General features: G+C 41.3%; 1 protein-coding gene across 1 annotated transcript in view; it reads left to right on the forward strand.

Annotated features, from left to right (window-relative positions):
* The first annotated feature begins 5,461 nt into the window (after window positions 1-5,461).
* The window catches only part of NRDE2 (NRDE-2, necessary for RNA interference, domain containing), a 48,846-nt gene continuing 33,634 nt past the window's right edge, over window positions 5,462-20,673 (forward strand). The window contains exon 1 of the mRNA XM_034992779.1: window positions 5,462-5,600. Coding sequence (XP_034848670.1) covers window positions 5,537-5,600 — 64 coding nt within the window. The 5' untranslated portion in view covers window positions 5,462-5,536. The remainder of the gene's footprint in view (window positions 5,601-20,673) is intronic.

Genomic DNA, 20,673 nt, shown 5'->3' on the forward strand with positions numbered 1-20,673 from the left:
ATTTTTTCTGCCTACCTTGGTTTTCCCCTTGGTCTATCCAGTGAACTCCATCATTTGTCAAGACCCAGGGGAGCAGCTTTACTTCTGTGGAGCCAGGCAGAGTTAACCCCCACCTCCCCAATGTTGCTAGTGCCCCTTGTTCATTTATAGATTATCTTTGCACTTAACCTCTTCGGGCCGGAATTGTTTGTTGATATGTCTGTGTGTACAGTTGGGATGTAGTATAGTGACTTTGCTGATTGTTTTGTGGAGCTTTGTATTTATTATTTGAAGTTATATTTGTCTTTCTAGAAAGTGTCCTCTTGTTCACCGCCATTTTACCACCCCACTCCTCATGCTCCAGCACTGGGCATCATTATAAACACCCCTCTTGAGGGGTGCCTGGGTGGCTCAGTTGGTTCAGCATCTGGCTCTTGATTTCGGCTCGGGTCATGGTCTCAGGGTTGTGAGATGGAGTCCCGTGTTGAGCCCTGCTTCGCAGAGTCTGCTTGACATTCTCCCTCTCTCTCTGCCCCTCCTCCCACTCATGGGCTCTCTCTTTCTCTCTCTGTCTAAAATTAAAAACCACACACACACACACACACACACACAAAAACACACCAAACAAATCCAACCCTCTTGGCCACTGGTGGATGATCTACCATTTGCAATCTTGTGGCTCACAATCCCATCTGGCCATTCATGTTTGGAGAACTCATGGATGAAGTCAATGAGATGACACAAGTGAGGTTTGCTAAATATCTAGAAATAGGAATAATTAAGTGTATTGTGATTCCATTCACTGGATGAAATATTCTACATCTAATATATGTTTATGGCATTTGTGTAAAACAGAGAGATGCTTATATTAGGAGGAAAAGTAATCACAACTATGATGAAAAAATATACCCATAAACTAAGATACCAGAAAAGCAGAAGAGAAAGAAAGAAAAGGCCTGTGTAGAAATACTCTGAAATAGTATTTGTCTTTGGGCAATGGAAATATGGGTGATTATTCTGCATTTTCTTCATACTTTCCTGCATTTAAAACTTTTTCTGTATCAAGCATGTATTCCATGCTTAAAATGGAAAGGAGAGTTCTTTCTGCATTCCTACAGAGATGGGCAAAAGGTGAAACCAATTCAATTTAGATACTTTCACCTGGAACTGGAAATTTACAGGGGGAAAAAATCCACACTTTTGTTCCTTTGGGCAGTGACAGGAGACAGTGAAAAGAGAGGTGTAGATGGGAGGAAAAGGGAGAGGCGATACACCGGCCACTCTTGTCTCACGCTTAAAAGATACGTGACCACAAGCCAGAGAGACAAAAGTCAACAAGATAAAGGAGTTTTTAAATGGAGACTGAGGCCAAACAAGTTCTTAAAATGTCATTTTTCTAGTCAAAGAAAGGCAGCCTAAACAGTGGGGATTTATTTGCTTATTTAAAAATTATTTTAAAACAGAAGGTTTATTGTTGATTTCTTTCATTATCAATATAACTATAAAACACATGCCATTTTCTGGAAGAATTCTTTTGACAACAAAAGCTGAAAATCCTTTCAGGCCATTTTGGGAAGATGTGCTAGTTTAAGAATAAGCTATCTGGGGTCCCTGGGGGACTCAATCGGTTAAGCATCTGACTCTTGGTCTTAGGATCGAGCCCTGCATCCTCCCTCTCCCTCTGCCCCTTTCCCCTGTGCTCAAGCGCTCTCTCTCTCCCAAACCGTTTTTATGGATTTTTTATTTTTATTTTTTATTTTTTTAAAAGATTTTATTTATTTATTTGACAGAGAAAGACACAACGAGAGAGGAACACAAACGGGGAGTGGTAGAGGGAGAAGCAGACTCCCCGCTGAGCAGGGAGCCTGATGCGGGACTCGATCCTGGGACTCCAGGATCATGACCTGAGCCGAAGGCAGTCGCTTAACCAACTGAGCCACCCAGGTGCCCCGTTTTTATGGATTTATTAAGAAATCCCTGCCATAGGCCCTGGAAATACCCAAAGTCTGTAGAGTGAAATAGTAACAATAATAATAACAATAATAATAATAATAATAACAACAGTTAAAGTGAGCTGTTTCCATGCACTCTGGAGTGGGTTTTCCTATGCAGAAAAGACCAGTCAAAAGTTTACTTTCAGTTTTGTTTAATGATAGAGAGTTTGCAAGGATCCAGCAAACTATGGCCATGGGTCAAATTGACCCACTGCTGATCTGTATGGCCCATGGGTTAAGAATAGGTTTTACAGGGCGCCTGGGTGGCTCAGTCATTAAGCATCTGCCTTCAGCTCAGGTCATGATCCCTGCTCGGCGGGGAGTCTGCTTCTCCCTCTCCCACTCGCCCTGCTTGTGTTCCCTCTCTCGCTGTCTCTCTGTCAAATAAATAAATAAAATCTTTTTAAAAAATAGGTTTTACACTTATAAATGTTGGAAAAAGTAGAAAAAAGAATATTTTGTGACATGTGAAAACTGTACGAACTTCAAATTTCAATGTAGTTGCCACAGAGACCATATGTCCTGCTAAGTCTAAAATATTTACTATGTGACCCTTTTCAGAAAAAGTTTGCTGACGGCCGGTTAGTCTTTTAATTTATTAAAACAACAAATTCAAAACCTTGGTGTGTTCTTAAGCTTTTAAAAAAACCAGGTGGTGATTACACTTCTGTGAAACCACCAGGAACACAATCAAGATCCAGAACATTTCTTTCACCCCCAAGAGATTCTGCATGCCTCCTGTGGAATGTCCCTCCCTCTGCTCCCACAGCCCGATAGGCAACCACTGATCTGCTTTCTGTTACTATATATTAATTTGCATTTCCTAGAATTTTGTATAAATAGAACCGTATGGTAAGAACTCTTGGGCTTACCTGCCTGTTTTTACCCAGCGTACAGATTTTGAGATTCATTCATATTGTGTGTGTCAGTAGTTTGTTCCCTCTTATTGTTATGCTTTTAAAAAGTAAGCTTTTTAACTTTTAGTTTAAAAATGCTGTATTATAGAACATTTCAACATTTCACCAAAAAAGGCCAAAATAGTGCATGTACACATTATTTCTTTTACAGGTACTTCAATTACCTGTCAAGTATTAATTTTTATAAAGCTAAGCAATTATGCTTACACATATAGCACTTTAAATTCTCTTAGATGGCCTAAACTTCATAAGATTTCAACTTAAAATCAGAGGTTTATATCACTTACTCAATTATCCACAATTTTTACTTTTTATTTTATTTTTAAAAAAATATTTATTTGAGAAAGAGTGAGAGAGAGAGCACAAGATGGGGGAGGGCCAAAGAGAGAGGGAGAAGCCGACTCCCCATGGAGCAGGGAGCCTGATGTGGGGCTCTGATCCCAGGACCCCAAGATCATGACCTGAGCCGAAGGCAGACGCTCACTGACTGAGCCACCCAGGTGCTCCTTTTTTTATTTTTTAAAAGTTACTTGTTTTTTTAGTAATCGCCACACCCACCGTGGGGTTCAAACTCACGACTCTGAGATCAAGAGTAGCATGTGCTTCCTATTGAGCCAGCCAGGCACCCCTTGATCATACACTTTAAATTGTTCTTATAAGGAGGATCTCTTAAGCCAAATTCTCTGACACATTTGTAGCACAGAAAATATCTAACATGCCCAGATTTCCTTCTGATTACAGAAACATTACTATTATGGTTTTGACTCTCCCAAGCGTTCCATATTACTTATTTTTCTGGAGTAGAAAAATATGAAGCACTGGACAAGACAGTCACCATCCCAGCTATGCAAAGTGGTCTGCTAAGGAGGCAGATGCTGTCTCAATTAACTGAGGTAACTTAGAGCCAGAGACTTGGGTAGAACCTGAGTTTTTAAGCTGCATACATGCAAAGGTTTACTACCCCTACCACCATACCCCTCCTTTTTATAAACACTATGTAGAGGTCTTCAAAGCATGAAGGGTGTTCATTTTGGACTCACACAAGGTCTGCAGCTTTCTTGAGTCCACCTGTCCCTTGATTAGATTTGTAATGGTTTCTGATATATTTTCTATTTAACTCTAGAGATCTTTGAACTCCCTGGGATCCACAGAAATATTTTTTCACTTATCTATTTTTACCTGCGAACACTAGAGTATGTATCTCCAATATATAAAAACTTTATTTTATTTATTATTTTTTAAAGTATGCTCCAAGCCCAACGTGAGCCTTGAACTTACAACCCCAAGATCAGGCCGCGCTCTTTCTGCCCACAGGTCCTGTCCCTGTGCTTTAATAAAACAACCCCAAGATCAAGAGTTGCATGCCCTACCGACTAAGCCAGCCAGGCACCCCTATAAGAACTTCAAAAAGTAGCCTTAGTGCCATTAGTTCATCTAACCAAATTAACAAGAATTAATTGATGTAATCTACTAACACTCTGTCCACCTCTTATTTCTCCATCTGTCTCACAAAGATGTTTTTACAATGTCTAATCAGAATCATAACAAGGCCATATATTGTATTTGGTTGCTACATCTCTAAAGGTCTTTTAATCTATTGCAATCTTCTGTACCCTTAAAGCCATTGATTTTTTTGAAGAAACTGGATTGTTTTCTATAATTTCCCACATTCTGGATTTGGCTGATGCTTCCAGGTGGTATGAACTCTTTAATTTTCTTTATCCCCTATATTTCTAGTAGCGGGCTTGATTAGATTCACATTCTTTTTTTTTTTTTTTAGTCAAGAATACCTCGTGGGTGGGTAAATAAGTTCTCTAGCAAAGACCTTTGAACCTGATAGGTTCTATTCTTTTGTATTGCTTCTTCTTCTTTTTTTTTTTTTTTAAGAGTTTATTTGAGAGAGAGCACATGTGCATAAGCAGGGGAAGCAGCTGAGGGAGAAGAGGCTCCCCGCTGAGCAAGGAGCCCGATGCGATGCGGGGCTCGGTCCCCAGGACCCCAGCCCAAGGTAGATGCTTAACCAACTGAGCCACCCAGGCGCCTCAATGAAGTTCCGTCATCTCATGGCTTTGAGTTCCATCTGCAGTCACAACTCACATAATAGCTAACTTTTCTCAAGTGCTTCCCATGGGCCAGGCACAACGACAACTAAGTAAGCACCTTACTTAACAACGCTCATTTAATCTTAGGAACATTTTGCAGAAGAGGAAACTGAAGCTTGAAGAGCTTGATTACTTTGACCCAGTTAGTGATAGTGTGAGTTCAGGGGTCGAACTAGGATCCCAGCTCCTGCTCCTTTCACCTTTGAACAATTCCACTTCGGGGTCTCCCCATTTTCCTGGTTCTCAAAGAAGCCTTCCGATACCAATTACACGGAAGTGGCTCCGTCCCCCTCCTCCCCTCCCCTCCCCTCGTCGCCCCGCCCAGTCCCCCGGTGCCCTCCCCTCCCCTCGTCGCCCCGCCCAGTCCCCCGGTCCCCTCCCCTCCCCTCGTCGCCCCGCCCAGTCCCCCGGTCAAGCCCTAGGGAGCTCCGGGATAAAAAAAACCACACTTCCCAGAGTGCACCGCGAGCGCGAAGGCCTCACTACCGGCGTCCGCTCGCCGGCGCCATTTCTGTCGAGGGGAACGGCAGTGCGGCCTGTGATCATGGCGCTGTTCCCGGCCTTTGCCGGTATTGGTGACGCTCCCAACAGCGGCAGCGCCCGGAAAGGTAAGCACACAGAGGGGATGAAGAAGGCACTCGCGGGCAGACGACGGAGTTTCTCGGTCCTAGGTCTCGGCCCTTGCCTTGGATTTGTTTATCCATTTGTATCCCAGAGTTCTCCGCGGCGCTGCAAAGACTTCTGGGAAGGGAAGCCCCCTGGTCTCATCCTGGCTTAAGTGAAGAGCTGTAGAGCAATGGATGGAGAAGGACCGAGGAGAGCCCATGGGGCTGGGGCTTCCATATTGTCATGCTGTTAGGCCCCATTCTTGCCCTGAGCCTCAGTTACTGCACCTGTGAAACGGAGGTGCTAGTACTCCACATCGCAAGGAGATTCCTGATGCATATGCTGGGTGTTGTTACTACATCTTTCGTCCTTTCCCGTTTTACTTATTTCTGGACCGCTCAGTGGGTTCATAGCTTTTGGCAGACCTAGAGCTAGGGATTAGGATCCAGAGCCTAACTGAACGCAGTTTCTCTCCAGAGGAACACAGATGCTGGGAATCAGAACTGTTTATTGAGGGTCGCCAGGTGATGGCATTACATACTCTATTTAGCCTTCAACATACCCAGGAGATGTGCATTATTAAAAATTGAGACAGGGAATTGTCATTTAAAGTAATTAATCCTAGATCATGCACTTACGTGGCAGAGTCCCATTGTGTCTGACACCTCTTTTATATTCTCTGATAGTTCCTACACTTCTATTTTGGTAATGCTCTTCATAATTTTGAGTCATCTGTTATATAATCAGTGTAAGTTTTGGCTGTTTCCTTACTACCTGCAGCCTATTGACAAGTCCTTAAAACGGGCAGAGTGAAAATCCTCTAGGAACTCAGCTGCCTCAGTGTTTATACTTTGTTAAGGGCAAAAGGTCCTGGAAAGCTTGCTTCCAAAATTCCTTAGACTTAGGCTATCCCTAACCCTCTCCCAACTTGAAAGTATAAGGGGCCACTCCTCATGACCCCAGTGCTGCTCTTTCTGCCCAAGGGTCCTGTCCCTGTGCTTTAATAAAAGCACCTTTTTGCACCAAAGGCGTCTCAAGAATTCTTTCTTGGCCCTCAGCTTCGGACCCTAATGTCTTCCCTACATCAATAGGTATTTTTAAAAAAGTAGCAGAAAAAGTAAGATGTTATAGATGTCACAGGTGAACTACAGGAATACTGACTTCTGATGGGAGGTTCAAAGGAGGTTTATTTAGGAGATAACTTTGGTGGTGGGTCTTCAAGAGGGTAGGATTTGGACAGATGGAGATAGTGGAAGGGTATTCCAGAGCCTTCAAAGCCATGCAGGAAGGAAATCGTGTGACCTCTGCAGAAAGTTGCAAATAGTCCTGTTTGTCTGAAAATATAGAGGCAAAAAGGGGAAGCCTTGGGAAATATGGTTGGGACTGGTGGTGAGGGAGGGTAGTGACTTGAGTAACAGGCCAGGGGTTTATCCTTTATTTGGGGAGGGTGAAATGGAAAGTTTACAGGGGAGTGTCACCCTTGTCATTTATCTTAACCAGTATTTATCAGACATTTTCTGGGTATTCAATGGCAGGGTAATGTTTGTAGAAGAGCTTTTTATGAAGCACTGTCTTTTTAAAAATTTAAACATTATCACTCCGTGAAATTAACTGTAATTCTTTAATATCATCTGGTATCCAGTCAATGTTCAAATTTTCCAAATTGTCTAAAAAATGGCCTCTTAATGCTGCTTCAGAAAGTCAAGATCCCAAAAGGATCCAACATTGTATTTTGTGGCTATATCTCTTAGGTCTCTTTTTAATATGAAATAGTTTCTCCTTCCCCTCCATTTTCCCTTGTGATATATTTGTTGAGGAAAATGGGTCATTTGCCCTATAGACACTTCCCACCAGATCCTCCTGGTGACATTTAGTGTGCTTCTCTATCCCAGTATTCCCTGTGAGCTGGCGATTAGATCTAGAGAGTTAGTTAGATTCAGGTATAATTTTTTAAATTGGAGATACCTCATTAGGGTATTTGCTGTTGACTTAAGTCAGGAGGATGTGCTGTCTAATTTTCTCTTCTTTTAGAAATGTTAAGATTGATCAGTGATTTCATGGACAAGCCTGACCATCCATCAGTCTTTCACCTAATGATCTTTGCAGCCATTTATGATTATTGCTTAGATGCATTATTTCATTGGAGTCACAAAATGGTTGTTTTCTAATTTTAACTTTCCTCCTATATTAGCATCAATTATTTTATAAACTTTCTGTCAACACTATTGGGATACCCTGAAATAGAATTCAGGCAAGAAAGACAGGATGAATGGTTGATTCTTTCCCTTTGTCACTGTTCAGAGAATGAGTTGGGGTTCCTGCAACTTTTAGAGGTCTCCCTCTTCGTTATAAACTCTCGAATTTTTAACACTTGTATTTCAATCCATTGCAGATACTATTTTTCTAATGCTCAAATCATCCCATCTGTGGCTATTGGGAGTCTAATTAAGTTTGGTGTATGTCTTTTTGACATGACCCAGATGTCGTCATTGCTTCCTTGCCTTCTGGCCTAAAAGATGCCCAGAGCTCGTCACTTACGTGTTCCATTAGGACCTGGAATTGGCTGTTTCTCTAAAAACCATGTTTTTTTTTTTTTTTAGTGGAAAATGGTATGGGAAGGTTAAAACCACACATTGGTGTCAGGAATGCTAATTGCACTGGGTCGTCATTACTTCTAGACATTTTGAGTGGTCAAAACCAGGAAGAGAAAAATACATCATGAATTCACCTTGATATTTCCAGGCCAAATTTAAGATTGTGAGATTACTTAATTTCTTTTTGTAATTTCTTTTGTAATTTATATGTACATTTATAATTTAATGTTTATATTTCTTTCCTCCTGAAATATAATTTTCCTCTGAAAATCTTAGTTCCTGGGGCACCTGGCTAGCTCGGTGGGTGGATCGTGTGACTCTTGATCTTGGGGTTGTGAGTTTGAGTCCCATGGTGGGTGTGCAGATTACTTAAAAATAAAATCTTAAAAAAAAGAAAACTTAGTTATTAATGCCACCAGAACAATTGTGTATATGTTCAAAATAACAGTAGTAACATGATTAATACTAAATAGTTTAATATTTCTTTGTGGTTCTTTTGGTCCTTAGGACGTATCCTGCAGCAGATGTGTAGTCGAATGACTGTTTTAAAGTCACTTGAAATAGTTCTCTGAGTGGTTTTGTCACCAGTTTGACATATAGTTAGTATATTTGTTTTAATTTTTAGGGATTGCTTTTTTCTTCTTTTTGAATTGATCCTGTTTTATAGTGTTGTGAAACATTTGCATGGTCCTAAGGTTGAAATTGTAAACCAGGTATATTCAGAGGAAAAAAAGCCTTTCATTTCTCTTCCTCAGCCTGTTACTTTCCTTACTCTGTGGGTTAGAATTTTAATTAGTCGGGCTCCTGGGTGGCTCAGTCATTGGGCATCTGCCTTCGGTTCAGGTCATGGTCTCAGGGTCCTGGGATCGAGTCCCACATCGGGCTCCTTGCTTGGCAGGAAGCCTGCTTCTCCCTCTCCCACTCCCCCTACTTGTGTTCCCTCTCTCGCTGTTTCTCTCTGTCAAATAAATAAAATCTTAAAAAAAAAAAAAAATTTAGTCATTGAGATCCTTCCATTTTTTTCTCCCTTAATACGAGTAACTACATTTCTTTCTCTTTCTTAAATGCATACTGTTCTGCATTTTATTTTATTTTTTAAATTTACTTCTTTATTTTACAGAGAGTGAGAGAGACCTTGAGCAAGCAGGGGGATGGGCAGAGGGAGAGAGAATCCTGAAGCAGACTCCCCTCTGAGCACAGAGCCTGATGCAGGCCTTGATCTCAGGACCCTGAGACCATGACCTGATCCGAAGTCAAGTCGGACACTTAACTGACTGAACCACCTAGGCAACCCACTGTTCTGCATTTTATTTATTTTTAAAAGACATTTATTTTAGAGCGAGAGTGCAAGGTGGGGGAGGGTAGAGGGAGAGGGAGAATCTTTTTTTTTTAAGATTTTATTTATTAGAGAGAGAGAATGAGTGCAAGCGTGATCAGGGAAGGGGTAGAGGAACAAGCAGATTCCCCACTGAGTGAGGAGCTGGATAGAGGGCTCAATCCTAGGACGCTGAAATCATGACCTGAGCTGAAGTCGGATGCTTAACCGACTAAGCCACCCAGGTGTCCCAGAGAGAGATAATCTAAGCAGACTCGCCACTGAGTGCAGAGCCTGACAGGGCTTGATCTCATGACCTGAGCTCACGACCCGAGCTAAAATCAAAAGTTGGACACTCAACTGACTGAGCCACCCGGGCTCCCCACCTGTTTTTCGTTTTAGTTGAAATCCCAGAGATCACTCTACAGCTTGTGCATTCTACCGTATGAGATCTTCCTCATTTCTTTTGACTGATACACAGAACTCCATCATGTGATGTCATATGGTTTATTCAGACTGTTCCCTATTAAGAACATTTAGACTGGGGCGCCTGGGTGGCTCAGTTGGTTAAGTGACTGCCTTCGGCTCAGGTCATGATCCCAGAGTCCCGGGATCGAGTCCCGCATCGGGCTCCCTGCTGGGCAGGGAGTCTGCTTCTCCCTCTGACCCTCCTCCCTTTCATGCTGTCTCTCATTCTCTCTGTCTTAAATAAATAAATAAAATCTTTAAAAAAAAAAAAAAAGAACATTTAGACTGTTTCCATTCTTCTGCTGTTATAAATAGAAGCACTGTACATTTTTTTTTTTAGTTGACACATGATGTTACATTAGTTTCAGGTGGACAACATAGTGATTCCATCACTTTATACCTTATGCTCTGCTCACAAGTGTAGCCACACACCACTGTTACAGTATCTTTGACTCTGTTCCCTATGCTGTGCCTCTTATTCCTGTGATTTATTCACTCCATAACTGGAAGCCTGCATCTCCCACTCCCCTTCACCCATTTTGCCCATTTCCCGGCAACCCCTCAGTTCTTTGTATTTATAAATGATTCTGCTTTTTATTCAGTTGTTTTGTAGATTCTACATCTAAGTGAAATCATGTGGTATTTTTGTTTCTCTGACTTCACTTAGCATAATACCCTTTTAGATCCATTTACGTTATAAATGGCAAGATCTCACCCTTTTTAATGACTGAGTAATATTCCACATTATTTATATTTTTATATACATATCACATCTTTTTTACTGATTCGTCTGTTGATGGACACTGGGGTTGCTTCCATATCTTGGCTATTGTAAATAATGCTGCAGGAAAATAGGGGTGCATATATCTTTTCGATTTTGTTGGAATTATTGGATCATATGGTATTTCTGTTTTTAATCTTTTGAGGAATCTCCGTACTGTTTTCCACAGTTGCTGCACCAGTTTATATTCCCAGTAACAGTGCACAAATGTTCCTTTTTTCTCCACATCCTCACCAACACTTGTTATTTCTTGCCTTTTTTGATTTTAGCCATTCTGACCGGTGTGAGGTGATATCACTGTGGTTTTGATTTACCTTTCCCTGATGATGAGTGATGTTGAGCATCTTTTCGTGTGTCTGGTGGCCACTTGGATGTCTTCTTTGGAAAGATGTCTGTTCACGTCCTTGCCCATTTTTGTACTTCTTGCCTTATACTGTAAAACGTAAAAATGTAAGATTGTTAATAGTAGTGCAGAATTTCAATTAAAAAAAAAAACTAAACTGCAGGACAGGACAGACAGGCAATACCCAAGTGAGTGACCCCACTCTGCTCCTTGCTCTGGAGGTACTGTTAAGCATTAGGACAGGATTTAAGTAGCCATCCCATTCAGTAAGAGGTTTGAGGGGGGGAATTTATCAACAGTCATTCTTTCAACAAACAGGTATGTAGTGCCTCCATTGTGTTAGAAGTAGCTGAGAGCCTCCAGTGTCTGATCCCTCCTATTCTCAAGTTTTTCTTCTGTACGTACCATCAGACTATAAAGATTTTATACTCCAAAACATTGTTGCTCAGGTGCTGAATATTTGGACAGAGTTGGGAAGGAAGATGGCATATCAGTGCATTTAATCCTCATAACGACATATAAGGCAGGGGTATTATCCATATTTGGAAAGAAACTAAACTCATTATTTTTTTTTCTCTAAAACCTGCTCTTCTTCCTGGGTCCACGTATTGGAAAATGGCACCACCATTCCCCCCAAGCCAAAACTTAGACACATACTCTGACTTCTCCTCCTCCCCTCACCCCCCATTCAATTCTTCATCCCATCCTTCCAAATAACTCTTGTCATCTCTGGAAGTTTGTACCTCCTAATCCCTTCCATGTATTTTGCCCATCCCCCCCTTCCCCCCTCTGCAACCATCAGTTTGTGCTCTGTATTTATAGATCTGATTCTGTTTTGTGTGTTCATTGGTTTTTAGATTCCACATATAAGTGAAATTGTGGTGTTTGTCTTTTTCTGACTTATTTAATGTAATACCTTCTAGGTTCATCTGTGTTGTTGCAAATGGCAAGATCTCACTTTTTTATGGCTTAGTAATATTCCCTAGAGAATATCTGTGTGTGTGTGTGTGTGTGTGTGCGCGTGCACGTGTGCTCCTGCACACGCATGTGTGCATGTATACACACACTGCATCTTTTTTTTTTTTTTTTTAGGTTTTATTTACTTATTTGACAGAGAGAGAGAGAGAGAGCACGAGCAGGGAGGAGAGGGAAAAGCAGACTCCCTGCTAAGCAGGGAGCCCGACGTGGGGCTCGATCCCAGGACCCTGGGATCATGACCTGAGCCGAAGGCAGACGCTTAACTGACTGAGCCACCCAGGAGCCCCACACACTACATCTTTACTCATCCACTGATGGACGTTTCAGTGCTTTCATATCTTGGCTATTGTAAATAATGCTCCAGTGAATATAGAGGTGCATAAATCTTTTCGCATTAGTGTTTTCATTTTCTTAGGATAAATGACCAGAAGTGGGATTGCTGGATCATACGGTATTTATATTTTTAATTTTTTGAGGAACCTCCATACTGTTTTCCACAGTGGCTGCACCAGTTTGCATTCCTACCAACAGGGTTGTTTTTTTTTCCTCCACATCCTAGCCAACACTTATTTCTTGTCTTTTTGATTTTACTTATTCCTATAGGCATGAGGTGATAGCTCATTGTGGTTTCGATTTGCATTTCCCCATTGGTGAGTGGTGTTGAGCATCTTTTCAACGTGTCTGTTAGCCCTCTGGATGTCTTTGGAAAAATGTCTGCTTAGGTCCTCTGCCCAGTTTTTAATTGGATTGTTTTATGGGTATTGAGTTGTATGAGTTCTTTATATAATTTGGGTATTAACAGCTTATTAAATATATCATTTGCACATATCTTCTCCCATTACAGGAGGTTGCCTTTTTGGTTTTTTAATGGTTTCCTTTGCTGTGCAAAAGGTTTTTAGTTTAATGTAGTGCCAGTTGTTTATTTTTGCTTTTGTTGCCTGTGCCTGACAAGACAGGTCCAAAAAAATATTGCTAAGACCGATGTCCAAGAGTTTAGTACCTATGTTTTCTTTTAGGTACTTTATGGTTTCAATTCTTACATTTAAGTGTTTAACCCATTTTGAATTTATTTTTGTGTATGGTGTGAGACAATGGCCCAGTTTCATGCTTTTGCGTGTAGCTATCCAGTTATCACAACACAATTTATTGAAGAGACTGTTCCTCATTGAATATTCTTGGCTCCTTTGTTGTAGAGTAAATGACCATATAGATGTGGATTTATTTCTAGGCTCTCTATTCTGTCTCATTGATCTGTGTGTCTGTTTTTGTGCCAGTACCATACTATTTTGATTATTATAGCTTTGAAGTATAATTTGAAATCTGGGAGTGTGATACTTCCATCTTTGTTTTTCTTTCTCAAGATTGCTTTGGCTGTTCAGGGGCTTTTGTGGTTTCATACAAATTTTAGGATTATTTTGTCTAGTTATGTGAAAAATGCCATTGGTATTTTGATAGGGATTGCACTGGATCTTGTAGATTGCTTTGGGTAGTATGCACATTTTAACAATATTCTTCTAGTACATGAGCATAGTATATTTTTTATACCATTTATTTGTGTCATCTTCGGTTTCTTTCATCAATGTATTAAAACCCCAAAGTTTTTGGGGTGCTGGTCTTTCACTTCCTTGGTTAAATTTCTTCCTAGGTATCTTATTCTTTTTGATGCAGTTGTAGATGGGATTGTTTTCTTAATTTTTCTGATAGTTTGTAATTAGTGTATAGAAACACATCAGGTTTCTGTATATTAATTTTGTGTCCTGCAACTTTATTGAATTCATTTATTCTAAAAGTTTTTTGTGGAGTCATTAGGGTTTTCTGTATATGGTATCATGTCATCTCCAAACAGTGAGAGTTTTACTTCTTCCTTACTAATTTGGATGCCTTTTATTTCTTGTCTGGTTGCCGTGGCTAGGAATTCTAGTACTGTGTTGAATAAAAGTGGCAAGAGTGGGCATCCTTGGCTTACTCCTGATCTTAGAGAAAGGGCTTTCAGTTTTTCACCATTGAGTATAATACTGGCTGTGCGTTTGGCCTATATGGCCTTTATTATGTTCAGGTATATTCTCTTTATACCCACTTTGCTGGGAGTTTTTTGTCATGAATGGATATTGAACATTGTCAGATGCTTTTTCTGCATCTATTGAGGTGGTATGATTTTTATCCTTTATTTTGTTAATGTGTATCACGTTGATTGATTTGTGGATTATGAACCAAACCTGGAATAAATCTCACCTGATCATGGTGTAGGATCCTTTTAATGTACTGTTGAATTCAGTTTGCTCATTTTTTGTTGAGCCAGTTAACTCTTCAGTTCATTAGCTTACCCCTGTTCTCACGGCCACTTCCCAGTTTTAGCTATCATCACCCCCTGGATTGACAACAGTCTCCTAAAGAGTCTCCCTGTCTTCAGTCCTACCTTCACTCCCTGAACCACTCTCCACACTGTAGGCGGAATGTTAAAGTGCATTTATTTAAAAACACCATGTGCCATTCACTGGTGAAAATGCTTTACAAATATTAACTCATTGAATTATAACCCTATGAAGTTGGTACTATTTATCTGCATTTTTTTAAATTTTTTTTTTTTAAGATTTTATGTATTTATTTATTTGAGAGAGAGAGCGAGAGAGAGAGAGCAGGAGCAGGGGAAGAGGGAGAAGTAGGCTCCCCGCTGAGCCAGGAGCCTGATGCGGAGCTCGATCCCAGGACCCTGGGACCGTGACCTGAGCCAAAGGCAGACGCCCAAGCGACTGAGCCACCTGGGTGCCCCTTTATCTGCATTTTTAAGGAGGAGGAAATGGAGTCACAGAGCCAATAAGTAACCTGTGTGTGGTCACGTGGCTGGTCGGCCTCAGAACCAGGATCTGAGCTCAGGCATTCCAGCTTCAGAACGCATGCTCTTGAATACTACTCCTTGCTGCTGATCTTTAGAATCCTAGATCTGACTTTGTCCCTCTTGTTCAGAGCTGTTGAGTGTCTTGTCCATTGCTTTTAGGGTAAGCCCAAACTCTGACATCTTTGTAAGGCCCCCAACCTCTCCAGCTTCATTGTGCTCCTACTTGTTCTTCCTCCCAGTGGTCCAGACATCAGGCTTCCTGCTGTTTTCCAGAGCCCTGCTTTCCCACTTTCAAGCCTTTGTACCAGCCGTTTCTTCTGCTGGTAGGAGCAGATTAGCCTCACTCCTCGTCCTTCAGGTCTTAACCAAGCTGTTCTCCCAGGCAGCTTCCTCTGACCCATACCTAGTTTGGATGATGTGCTCTCATTATACCCTGTGCGTTTTCTGTATCTTGATGTTTGTCATGTTGCGTGTAAGTGACTGCAAGGGTGTCCATGCCCTAGGGTCAGGTTGGGTTTGTCTTGTTTGCTGTGTGTTCCTACCTCCTAGAACAGTGCCTGGCTTTCAGTAAGAGGAAAACAAAAAACAAAAAACAAAAACATGCTGAGTGAAAGAAAAGAAAGAGACTCAGATTAAGTATTTTGTTAAGAGTTGCACGACCAGTAACGATAAAGCCAGTATTTGAACACAGGTCCTTCTGGCTCTGAAACTTGTGTTATAAATCACACTGTCATATTAGAATGTTGGGGTTTGGACCGTTTAAACATTACTTTTGGGATCCCTGGGTCTCTTCAAATTGTAGGTTAACTCCGTAGAAAGTCTGACTTTGGCTGGGTACTCTGTAATCACCATCTTAAAAGCAGTTCTTAGCCACGTTGGCTGGTGCTTTCTGTTCAAATGTTAGCGCACTCAGTTTCCTGGTCAGGAAATAAGGATTTCGATCAAAATGAAGAGCTTGGCTCACTCTTATTAAAGGAACAATCCAGGCGCCTGGGTGGCTCAGTTGGTTAAGCGACTGCCTTCGGCTCAGGTCATGATCCTGGAGTCCCAGGATCGAGTCCCGCATCGGGCTCCCTGCTCGGCAGGGAGTCTGCTTCTCCCTCTGACCCTCCCCCCTTCTCATGTGCTCTCTCTCTCTCATTCTCTCTCTCAAATAAATAAATAAAATCTTAAAAAAAAAAAAAAAGAACAATCCCCTTCCCTAATACATATGCTAATTGATTACACTCAACCTTGGAAATGTCTTTTCAATTATTCCTGGAGGGGTGGTGCTCACCGGAGTTCACAGAAACCAGTAATCAGTGCTATTTTGTTATAATAGTAATGGGGAAGGGGTGAACTGGGATATCTTATCCAGCTGTGATTAAAAAAAATTTTTTTTAATTTAAAACAATTTATGGTGATTTCTTCAGCCCTCTATCCAGTGGAATTGAATTAGAGCATTTTCACTAGCGTTGGGGAAATAGCATGATATAATAAACTTACCATAAAAAGCATGTCAACTTTGGGGTGATTCATTATATAATTTTCAGTAAAATTACACATGCTGTGGCTCTTCCAGATACCTACCTGATTTTTATTAGGCGGTAGTTCTAAAGTGGTTTTCTGCCTGATACTTCTACCCTTTTTTTCTTGGGGGGGTGGTGTGTGTGTGTGTAGCAGAGTGCTGATTTCCAGGCAGGTTCAACCTATGCTTATTTACTAACCTGCAGGGACAAAAGGTTTGTCAGCCAGTCAGCTTCTCTATCCAAACCAAACCCTAGGCATGTTGTATCCTGCTCGTTCTCTCTATGCTGTGTTATGTCCTGCTTGGTATTGACACAATGAGCTAAATACATATTTGATTTCTATCAAAGGAATTTGTAAATCGTGTGAGGATGTAGGTAAATAGAGGAAAAAAAAAAACCTTTGCAGTCTGAATAATAATGTATCTTGTAATCTCAAATAACTTCCTCCAGGATTCCATGTAACCAAAATTTAATTTAATAATCTTACATGTATTACGTGAATAGTTAAGGTTATGATTAAGTATAAATACCGCATGAGCAGAGACCTGGCCTGCCTTATTCACACTGTACCCCCAAAGCCTGGGATGTGCCTGGGCACATAGTAGGTATTCAATACTTTATTCTTTAATGGTCAAATCTCCATTTACAGTGAAGAATTAAAAGAGTTGTACTTTATACCTAGATAATGGCATGCTTTTGATGATCTCAGGGTCCTTCAGTTCAGTAAATTAGGTGCTGTGGATACAAAAATATGAAGATATGGCTCAGATCCTCAGTCATTTTATTTATTCAACAAATATTTATTGATTCCAGTTACTTTGTGCCAAGGCACTGTGCTAGGGGTTGGGAATACAGGAGCGAGTAGTCATAACCTCTGCCCTCATGTTGCATTTAGTTTAGAAAGAAAAGAATAGGAGGAGGGTAGGTGAGCTAGAAACTTGGATGCAAGAATTGTAAACCAATTTGCTGTATTTGTTTGGCTGGCAAAATATTCTGTTTGTCTTTTTCTTTTTTCCATTCTCATTCCCTACAATGTCAGAGTAATTACTAATCTGGTCCCTGTAAGGATTTGAGTTGTTGATCTTTGCCTTAGAATAAAGTAGGAAGACTGCCATGCAAATAATGAGATTATAATGTGAAAATTGCCACACTAGCCCCATGTACCAGTTGCAGGGAGATTTCAGGAAAACCAGCGCCTTAGTTGAGGGAATGAAGAGTAGCACCATGGTGTGGTGGAGAGACCAGATGGAGGAGCGCAGATCCAGTTTCAGGTGTGTGCCCACAGCCGTGACTGGACTTCTTTGGGCCTCCTGCTTTTGATCCGTGGATGAGGAGGTGGGATCCCGGCTCTGCCCTGGAGAGCCTTCTCAGAACTGCTCCCTCCCTCCAGACCCCTAGGAGCAACCCTACTTTTGCTGTTCTTCATGCTGGACTTCTCTGAAACATTTTGTTTGAGCAGTGTTTTCTTTGGCTAAAAAGAGTTTTAAAATCCCTAGATGATCTCCGAAATTCCTGCATGCCTAACATCCAGTGATGATTACTTCTAACATTTCATGTTCACTGCTCATGCACTACCAGGCAAAAAAAAAAGCAGCAGTGGTAACTTCTTGTCAGGTGCAAATACCCTTTGCTCTGACAAAAGGTCATTTGATTGAGATGAAGGTCACAGAGAAGGTCAGTGATGATTTGGGTTAGAACCCCAACAGTTTTAGTTCTGTATACACACTACCCTTTTTCCACAGTGGTCTCATATGGCAGAGTCTTAATTGCTCCCTTAAAAGCCCTTTTTCTTGTACTTTCTGAAGGACTCCTGAGAGTCACGCACTTTCTGTTGTTTTGACATCTGGGTTTCTTTACATTTCCTCCAAGCTGTCCTCACTGTCTAGAATATTTATGGAAAGATATACTGGAATCGTTTGAGAGCATCTTTCCTTGCATATTGTTCCATCTTTTCTCACTTTTCCTTTGTTCATGAGAAAATCCAATTATTGTGGAAATGATCATGATCTCTGAGCAACAGGAACTATTTTTTTTTTTTAAGGTTTTATTTATTTATTCATGAGAGACAGAGAGACAGAGGCAGAGGGAGAAGCAGGCTCCCCACGGAGCAGGGAGCCCGATGCAGGACTCGATCCCAGGACCCTGGGATCATGACCTGAGCCGAAGGCAGACGCTTAACCGACTGAGCTACCCAGGCGTCCCCAGGAACTATTTTCACATACCTCTTGCCAGGAAAGGGAACCAATCTCAGAAAGAGAAAGACAATAGAAGAAAGATTGCCTGGACGATTATTTAGCACTCACTGGGTATGACCTTACAAATTATTTAATTCCTTTGAGCCTCAGTCTCCTCTTCTACAGTGGAGATGATAATGTGTCCCATAGTGGGTTGTTTTGGTGCTTAAAAGGGGTAAGGATATAAAGTGCTTTACCTGGTGTTTGGCCTACAGTAGGCACTTAATTAGTTAGGATCCCTCTCTTCCTTCCCCCCCCCCTTTTTTTAAAAGATTTTATTGACAGAACATATAAAGCACTCTTCCAGCACAACACTAAAAAGGCAACCCAATTAAAAAATGGGCAAAGGATTTGACTATTACTGTTCAAATATGAATGGCCAATAAACACATGAAAAGATGCTTCACGTCATTAGTCACCAGGGAATTGGAAAAGCGCAATGAGGAGGGACATCACACCCAGTAGGATAACTATAACCTAAAACACAGACAGTAGAAATCAGATTTGGAGAAATCAGAGAATCCGTATACAGTTATTAGGAATGTAAAGTGGTGCAGCCAATTTGGAAAACAGTCTGGCATTTCCTTAAAATGCTAAATATGAGTTACCACATGACCCAGCATTTCTCCTGGATATCTAGCCAAGAGCAGTGAAAACATATGTCCATATAAAACCTTATACATGAATATTCACAGAGCATTGTTCATAATAACCAAAATGACGCCCAGGTGTCCATCAGCCGATGAATGGACAAAATGTGGGATATCCATAAAATGGAATATTATTTGGCAATAAAAAGGAATGGAGCATGGATACATGCTACAGCATGGATGAACCTTGGACACATTACGCCGAGTAAAAGAAGCCAGTTACAAAGGACTGTATTGTATGATCTCATTTATATTCAGTGTCCCAGACTGGCAAATCTGTAGAGACAGATTAGTGGTTGCCTGGGGTGGAAGAGCCAGAGATGAGTGAAGGTAACTGCTAATAGCTTTGGGGTTTCTATCTTTTTTTTCTTTTTAGTAAGATTTTATTTATTTATTTGACAGAGACAGCGAGAGAAGGAACACAAGCAGGGGGAGTGGGAGAGGGAGAAGCAGGCCTCCCGCTGAGCAGGGAGCCCAATGTGGCTTGATTCCAGGACCCTGGGATCATGACCTGAGCTGAAGGCAGACGCTTAACGACTGAGTCACGCAGGCACCCCTCTATGGGGTTTCTTTTTGGGATGATGAAAATGCCCAAATTATTTTACGGTGATAGTTGTACAATTCTTTTTTTTTTTTTTTTTTAAGTAAATTATGTGCCCAGCATGGGGCTTGAACTCATGACTCCATGATCAGGAGTTGCATACTCCACCGACTTCATACTCCACAGCCAGCCAGGCACCCTGTTACAATTCTAAATATACTAAAAACCATGGGTTGTACATTTTAAATGGCTGAACCTTACGGTTTATAGATTATATCCCAGTATAGCTGTTAAGAAGTGCACGGAGCGCCTGGGTGGCTCAGATGGTTAAACTTCTGCCTTCAGCTCAGGTCATGATCCCAGAGTCCTGGGATCGAGCCCCACGTCAGGCTCCTGGCTTAGTGGGGAGCCTGCTTCTCCCTCTCCCTCTCCCCCTGCTCATGTTTTCTCTCTATCTCTGTGTCTCAAATGAATAAATAAAATCTTTAAAAAAAAAAGTGCAGTTACCCTTCTGTCTCCTAACTTCATGTCACTGGTGCTCTGGCCTCATCCTAGAACAAAACAGGACAACCTCTAAACCCTTCCTGGGGCCCCTTTGCTGCCACCATTCACCATGGCTTTTTTCTTTCCTTCACAGTTAAGACTCCTAAAAGGTTAGGAAATAAGTAATTTAGAAAAAGTTCATTCCAGAGGAGTTAGAAATTAATGGATAGGGCGCCTGGGTGGCTCAGTTGGTTAAGCAACTGCCTTCGGCTCAGGTCATGATCCTGGAGTCCCGGGATCGAGTCCCATATTGGGCTCCTTGCTTAGCGGGAGGTCTGCTTCTC

Source organism: Mirounga leonina, unplaced genomic scaffold, assembly GCF_011800145.1.
Source record: "Mirounga leonina isolate KUSES-001 unplaced genomic scaffold, KU_Mleo_1.0 Mir_82, whole genome shotgun sequence".
Lineage (NCBI taxonomy): Eukaryota > Metazoa > Chordata > Mammalia > Carnivora > Phocidae > Mirounga > Mirounga leonina.